Consider the following 8,359-nt stretch of genomic DNA (forward strand, 5'->3'; position numbering starts at 1 on the left):
TTTGTGTTTCTTTTTTTGTTTTTTCCACGCACCCGTGACCCATAAAACGATTGGCAGACAGACACGTAACTTAAGATAAAGATAAAGAGAGAACCCTACCCCCACCCCCACCCCTCTTAACTTTGCTGACTTCACTAGTTTTGACATCCAATGGGCGCCTGCCTTTTCCCTTTCCCTTTCCTGGGGGCGGTAATATGCATATGCATATATATATATGCATAGACAGGGGGCGGAAAAGTGCTTCTTCAATACATACATACATACATACATACATATTTAATAGCTTACTTTCTTTAAACACCAAAATTTAGAAATGCTCAATTGCTGTGCAAGTATGTAAATCAATTATCAAACTACTACTCCTATCTATCTGGTTTGGTTCTGTTGTTCAGGCGATGCAAACAAAACAGAGTTACAGCAGCCATGAAACAAGAGCAAGATGATGACGGGCCTGAATTCTGGTGCAATGGCCATTACTTCACACATTCCTTGCGCGGCGCTTCTTCCTCTAATCCGTTTTTCTCTGCCTCTGCCTCTGCCGGTGCCGGTGCCGGTGCTGCGAAGAAGAATCCCACAGATGTGGTTGTAAATGCCATAAATCCGAGTTGCTCGGATATAATTACTTATTCTGCAAAAGATGCCATGAAACCTATCAAAGCTACAGACCCCGTAAACTCTCCTTCCGCTGCTTCAAATGATGTGACAAGTGCCGTGGCTTCTTTTTCTCGCACTTCCAACCCTTCTTCTACCAGCAGCCATATCCAGGATGCTATAACTATGGAAACTCCTGCAACCTCGAGCTCCTCTTCCAGTGCTATAGACGATCTTCCGATTCGTGTGACAGCGTCTTCCTTTGATTCAGAGAATCGTATAAATCGAAACACCCCTTTTACCTCCTCCTCTTCTGGTGCTATGAGTGGGAAGGCTTCACGTAGCCGAAGCGGTGGAGGAGGTGAGGAGGAAGAGAAGGATGGAATGGAAAAGAGGCAGCGGAAGTTCCCATATCGAGGTATACGAGTGAGGCCATGGGGGAAGTTTGCGGCGGAGATTCGGGACCCACGCAAGGGCGTCCGCCTATGGCTCGGCACTTTCGACACCGCCGAGGGTGCCGCCCGCGCCTATGACATAGCTGCCCTCTCCATTAGGGGCCCAAAAGCCAAGCTAAACTTCGCCTCTCCCACCACCCACACAACTTCTTCTTCTTGCTCACAACAAACAACATCATCATGATTCATTCCAAGGCCAATGCATTTGCATTACCTGACCTACTCTCATATTTTCAACCCCCCCAAACGTTTCCCAATGATGGATCATCATGTCCCAGCCCTAGGAACTTTCTAGGTTAATTAACTCATCCCACCTCTTCTAACGATATAGTATATTATCAACCCTTTGGCATTTTGTAAAATCCTGGATGGAAAGGTTGATTGAATACAGTCTGGAATATCCAAATACATCTTCATTGTATTCTCCTTTGGGCTACACGTTAACATTAAAAAATCATCAAGTGTGTTATATGTATTTAAGGTTTTTATGCATCGCCATGAACATGAAACAATAATCTTTGTAAATTTACATGTACTTAAGTTTCTTATACACCATAATACAACTCATTAGCCACTTGTGGCACGAGATTTCGCTAGCCCACATACCAGCCCTATATTTCGTCGTGTCATCGCTTTGGACAATGATCACATTATTTCCATTGAATTTCAGCCCTTTACATAATGGAGGTTGGAAAGTAAACAAATGACTTTTATAAACCCTTCTTGAAAATTTAACATCAAATAGGTCTATTAAAAACCGCTACTTTTAGATATCCAATGTTACATCAATATGTGGGACAAACCACCACCATGTTTGGAATTTACAAAATCAGAAATTCTCCACAAAACCACCAGTATATATTGAGAGAGAATATAGAGTGTTTGGTGTTCTTTCGTCAACAACAAAGACTAGTTGGTAATCATTCAACAATTAAGAATTTAGCTGCAGCCTGCACAGAAAATATAGTATAGTATAGAGTATTTGGTGCACTTTTATCAACAAAAAAGACATAGTAATACTTAAAGAAATCAAGAATTTAGCTGTGCACCACAATGAGACAAGGAACATCAGTGTTGAGACTGCACTTATGGCCCTAAAAAAGGTTTTGATTTTTCCTACAGTTGCCTAAGCAGACATGCTATATGAAATTAGCTCTACTTCATCAAATCATTAAAAAATATACCCATGAATAAAACTAGTAGAATCCTCAAGATCCTCTTAAGTCCAAATGTGGACTCTGCAAATTCGCATCCACATACAGGTAATAGAAAACACGCAGAAAGTAATTTGCATAAGATGATGGATTTATGATGGCTCGACTTCATTCATTAACATTTTAAAATACATCTACTGCAATGATAAGCTTGTCAGTAACTCAAAATGAAACAAATTCTGTAAAAGTGTTCATAAGATCACCAATGCCAAGAAAATATTGGCTTATATCTCAAAAGTGATAACTCAAATAATCAGAAGAAAATTGTGCCCCTCAGAACCTGTTTGAGGCAATGAACCCAGTTGTAACTTGGTTGCATTGAAATTAATAATAAAAGTAATACCCTCAATAACTCCTACCCCACAGTGCCCAGCGTTTCGCCGGTTTTCCAGAAGCGAAGCACAAGGTACCTGAAGTAAAGACAATGTGCTCCAAATTTATTTGTATGTCTTATAAGGGTCCAAAAAGAAAATTTAACTATCAAATAGTAAGTAAAATGCTGAAATATTTTAGGGATGAAGCAAAAGTTAAACTGCACAAAAGTAATGATGAAAATGCCGAATATATAATAAAAGCTTAAAAGGGGCAAAATACTGACAAACAATCTGAAGTTATCTTGGATTAATGCACTCATAGAAGGTAATGGCAATAAATGGAAATTTTACTTGGATTTTAAGAGCTCGAAATTTTGAAATAGTGAGGAAATTTTGAAATTAGACTAAATAGTGAGGAAATTTTGAAATTTTGTTTGAGATTTGAGTGGGATGAAGGATTCCATAATTGAAATTTTGTTTGAGATTTGAGTAATTGCAATAAAACAATGAAAAAAGACACAATTTACTTTTAAGAACTCAATATAATAACTGCACTAAAATAGCAAACAAAATAATTACCCTCAGGGAGTTCAGGCTGATCATATGGCATGCATAATGTCTTTGCAGCTCCTGCATCTCCTCTTGTTCGTGCCTTCACATCCTCTTCAGCATCCTACAATTCCAACAATACTTCTCATGTCTTTTCATGGTTTAGCCCAAAATTTAGAGTAAAGATTTCATTAAAAGTTTCCCATACCACTTCATCACACCAGGGGGCCAAAACCATCTTCTTATCATTCAGTGCTAGGATAAACTCGTCCCATGTCAATACTTTTTTTATACATTCATCCCTTTCTTTCTTGGCCTTCTGAAAGAGGCTCTTCTGAATATCATCCAGCAATTCCAAAGCTCTTGTCGCTACATCTTGTACAGGCACATCCTCTTTCTCAAAATTATCTCTTCGAACCATTCTCACCTGAACACACACTTTTTTAGTCACGAATTGACTAGTTCATATTTCCAAAATATTTTTTTTGTCACAAATTGACTCGAACCATCTAATAATAGGTAAAATTATTATTATGTCACTATAAGGTACAATAATTCCACAGACAAAAGAGGGGAAAATAATTCATTTCTGATCATTTAAAGAGTAACTACGCATATTTTTTAGTTTACAGGGTTAAAATTCAAATGAACGTTAACCTATCTTATTAGCTACACATTGATCATTATTTATTTCTCAGAATGTTGCATCTTATAGCTTGTTGAATTCTGATGATTCGTTGCTAAGCATAATATCGTAATTATTACGTGATTATAAAAATTAGTTTTCCAGTCAGATATCAGGGATCAATATTTCTTTTGTGCGGCATTTTGCAAACTTTCCCTATTAAATTATCATCTAAAATACTCTAGCACTACAGGAATTTGATAGATTTGTCACATTTTAGATGTTCTGGTAAACTAACGTGGCATTTGCTCATAATAATCATATGCCACCCATACCTGATTCTTTTCAACATCTTTGGGACCAATCTCAATTCGAAGAGGAACTCCTTTTAGTTCCCAATCGGAATATTTCCACCCTGGTGGATAATTGTCTCGTGTATCTTCCTTAACTCGTAAACCTGAAGCCTCTAGTGTTTCTGCTACTTTGCGGCAAGCATTCAACATTGCAGTGGAATCTACATCCTTGTATGGAACTGGTATGATAACCACCTGTGTTGTTGCCACTCGAGGAGGCAAAACCAAACCTTTCTCATCTCCATGAATCATCACCATTACACCAATCTAGCAATGAGGAAAAAAGTACAATTACAAATACATACTCCACAATAGAAATAAGAACATGTGGAAGTTTTTTCTTGGAAGAAAAGCCTTACCACTCGAGTTGTGAAGCCCCACGAATTCTGCCAAACCATTGATTTTTCACCTTTATCATCTTCGAACTTGATTTCAAACATTTTGGAGAAATTCTGGCCAAGGCAATGAGAGGTTGCTCCTTGAATACCACGGCCTGTGGTTGGAATAAAGGCCTGCGTAAATTACTATATCATTTGAGCACTTAACTCTGCAATCAAAGAGGAGACCAGAAAAAGAATTATTCACAATAGATACCTCCACTGTAGTAGTGTAAAGACCACCAGCAAACTTCTCAAGTTCACTCTTGACCCCTTTGATAACTGGTACAGCCAAATAATCTTCATATACTCTTCTATAAAGTTCGAGTATAGTTTGGACCTTCGAAAACAAGGCATTGCAAAATCATGAGCATTTTCGAAAACATTTATATGTCTCGACATTGCATGCTAATTTATATTATTAAGTAGGCATCGCTCATAAAATTATGACAATGTGAGTTTATTCTCCATAACGGAAAAGTTGTGTGCATTTTTCTAAATAATGCCCAAACAGAAAAAAAATTTATTTAAAAAGGGCATTCCCTTTGCACTGTTTCAGAGGCAATTCCAACATTGCAAGAGGTATTCAGGGCCAGGACACTCAGATATGTCATTTCTGGCCCAAATCTACACATGCACAAACAAGCATATTTTATTATCAAACATATACCTCTGCATCTGCCTCTGGCTTCGTTGCAAATGCTGTGTGCCCCTCTTGCCATAGAAATTCACGACTCCTAAAGATATGCAACCACTGATAAACATATGAAAATAGATTTGGAAGACAACTTGATAATATCTAATCGTGGGTTTCCCACAATAAAAGCCAAATGCTCTAGATAAATTTTACTAGCGCATTAACCACCATGTTGAAAGATAGCGTACATTACCCAGATGACATACATAAGACATAGTGCTATAGGAGCTCAATATATTACACTGCTTCAAATTTATAGATATCCACATCAAACCTTATAAATGGAGTTGGATGCTTGAATTCCCAACGCACAACATTGCACCACTGATTTAAACGCAGAGGAAGATCTCTATGCCCCCTGATCCATTTTGCAAAGAATGGATACATCACAGTTTCACTAGTGGGCCGAATCGCAATCGGTGCTTCTAGTTCAGTGTTTCCAGACTTTGTGACCCACGCAACCTGAGAGAGAAAAACAAAAGGTGATCCATGAGTAGAAACAATGGTATCTCTAACCTTCAGGAATCTGGCTGGGAAACAGCTTAGCAGGCTCAGATGCTAATAAAAGAAAGAGTGCAAATAGAAAAATGTATACATTTAGCCATGCAAATTTCAGACATCTTCCACAAAAATCTACATCCTTTGAGATCATGAATTTTCTCTCTTTGAGCAGAATGGCGGAAAAATTATGATGACTGCTCTCAACATCATTAGATCGATTATAGATAAGTTTGGTCTTGACAAATGAACTGTTACATGATGTGAACATTTTGGGGAAACTCATATAGCCAATTCACAACAAATAAAACCGAAATGATGTAAGAGAATATAGATGTTATATATGCTCTCTTTGTTTCATACATACCTCTGGTGCAAACCCTTCAATATGGTCTTTCTCTTTTGTCAATGCTGCTTCTGAAATGAATAGCGGAAAATAAGCATTCTGAATCCCTATCTTTTTAATTTCCGAATCAAAGAAATCCTGTTAAGCGGAAGGAGTGGCTCAAAATAGGGTCCATTGTGAAGGCATTGCTATTAAAATCACTGAATCTTTGTTCAAATTATAAACACTATTTCTTTACACATACATTAATTTGTTGTTTCTTGAAGATTTAAGATTTGCACTAGATTATCAGAACATAAAATGTTTGGAAACCTTTAAGATCTCCCATATTGCATATGACCAAGGTCGTAGAATGTAGCATCCTGACACATCATAGTATTCGATCATTCCACTCTTAGTAAGAACCTACAGATTATTAAGAAGAATAAAAAAATAGGTAAACAGACAATGAATTGTTAGTTCACATGTTAAAAGTGCATGAATTGAGACAGGAAATTTTCCAATGAAAATCCAATGCCTTATATAGAGAGAATAGGACTCACGAGCAAATAAAGGAAAACGATCTCTAGCACAAACTGAAGAGCGCTCACACATGAATATAGATCATGTATGCTCATCTATGGTATATGATATTGGCATGCTGAGTCAATTCTTACAAACTCTATCTTCATGCTATAAGTAAGTTACTGACAGACTCAACAAAATTACTCATCTGAGCTATTGTACTAGCAAGTTGGATGATTCCTTTCAAAATTTATCTCAATGTTTCGTACACATGAGGAAAGACTAGGTGGCAGGTAGTTGAAACTGAAGTTTGAGATAATATATTCTATTACCATGCTGGATCATCTCATCCATAATGGATACCTTGATCTTTCAAATACATCGGGAATGACATAATAATACCTTCTGGTACCATATTTCTTTCAAAATCCATCTTGATCTTTAAAACATGTTAAGAAAGAAACTGTGTAGGTATCCATCCAATTGATCTATTACATCAGCAAGTTCAGTCATTTCTTCATAAATCCATTGCAACCTTTAAGATACATCAAGTTACAACCAAGTTATTCAAATTTTCTATATTATTAAGCTATTCAGATCACTCCTTCCAATAAAAATCTCAATGTTCAGAATATGCAGAGAAATATCCATCCACAATGAAGATACTTGTCTGAGCTATGTTCTTTATGGGTTGGATCAAATTTCCACACTCCATCTCTCTGTCTCAAATACATTAAAAACAAAATCTGTCATGCCTCCTAGAGCAAACTTCTTCTAAAATCCATGCCAATCTTCCAGACACCTTAAAAAAAAATCACTGACATTACCTCCTGATACCAGTTACCGAATGATTCTTCATTTTTCTTCTCTGACAAGCCAAGCTTTGTTTCTTTCTTTACTTCTTTTCCTACACAAGCATTCATCTACGAAATCCATGAAGTGCGGCAACAAGATAAGAAGTGAAAGAAGAAGGACGAAAATCTTGAGGGAAGGAAGAATTGTGCTCACCTCCGTGGGCAACTTCTTTCTTCTCTTTCGGAGGTTTCTTAGGTTTCTCGGGTTTCTTCGGTTTCTCGGTCTTGTTAGCCTCTGCACTCAGAGCCACGCCATTTAACACGGAGGCCAGGTCAGCGTCGGAAGAGCTGCTCATGTTTGTTGCAGGCGGGGATCCACTGTGCGTTCGGCCCGATGAAGCTTCTTCAGTAGTGAAGAAGAAAGAAGAAGAAAGAAGAAGAAGAGAAGGTTCCTAGGGTTCTTCTGCTGCTCCGTGTATGTTATTATGTTATAACTTTTATACTATGTATATACTTCTAAGTTCTACCCTTTCTTCTAAGTACATACATACATACATACATGATACATATTTATGTACAACAACACTACGACCAAACAAACCCATATGTTCTTACGTGAGTGTTCTCCCAATATGTATTCCTACCCTAACCTAAATCCATTAGTCTTAGCCTCCTTTTTAACATTGGTCCTTAGTGCTATGGAATCGTAACATAAAGGGGACGATAGAGCATGAGACAATATTTTACTCAACCACATTCGAAAAACCATTGCATGAAATGCAGAGCGAGCCGGCACAAAGTCGTAGTTTGAGTATTATTGTAATCGTGTTCATTCTTGACATGGGAAAACTACATAGTGTGGTGTTGGCTAAAGCCCAAACTCACACATAAGACACTCGGGTATATGGCTAAGAGGATGTAGCGCATCACAAAGACATGTGCACTAACCCCTACACATTGAAATAGAAATTGGATCAATTGAGAGACAACCATGTGGAGGTGAACACTATTATGCTTGTACTACTTAACTAGATGCTACAAC

At 37.6% G+C, this 8,359-nt stretch overlaps 2 protein-coding genes across 2 annotated transcripts; one reads left to right on the forward strand and one right to left on the reverse strand.

Annotated features, from left to right (window-relative positions):
• The first annotated feature begins 265 nt into the window (after nt 1-265).
• On the forward strand, nt 266-1,467 carry LOC147855878 (uncharacterized). Its single transcript, XM_087330374.1, has one exon. It carries the CDS (start codon nt 424-426, stop codon nt 1,228-1,230), a length of 807 nt encoding a protein of 268 aa, XP_087186500.1. The 5' UTR covers nt 266-423; the 3' UTR covers nt 1,231-1,467.
• An 880-nt stretch (nt 1,468-2,347) lies between these two features.
• Nucleotides 2,348-7,739, reverse strand: LOC147855879 (Class II aaRS and biotin synthetases superfamily protein). The gene is made up of 12 exons (XM_087330294.1): nt 7,532-7,739; nt 7,351-7,430; nt 6,332-6,424; nt 6,041-6,157; nt 5,450-5,637; nt 5,149-5,215; nt 4,696-4,818; nt 4,461-4,613; nt 4,084-4,368; nt 3,332-3,550; nt 3,154-3,247; nt 2,348-2,670 (listed from the first exon to the last, which is right to left on the reverse strand). The coding sequence occupies exons 1-12, from the start codon at nt 7,671-7,673 to the stop codon at nt 2,606-2,608; spliced, it is 1,626 nt and encodes a 541-aa protein (XP_087186420.1). The 5' UTR covers nt 7,674-7,739; the 3' UTR covers nt 2,348-2,605.
• Nucleotides 7,740-8,359: the final 620 nt, after the last annotated feature.

Source organism: Azolla caroliniana, unplaced genomic scaffold (genome assembly GCF_043228905.1).
Source record: "Azolla caroliniana isolate FFs.n. ecotype wild unplaced genomic scaffold, voAzoCaro1.0.p SCAF_14, whole genome shotgun sequence".
NCBI lineage: Eukaryota > Viridiplantae > Streptophyta > Polypodiopsida > Salviniales > Salviniaceae > Azolla > Azolla caroliniana.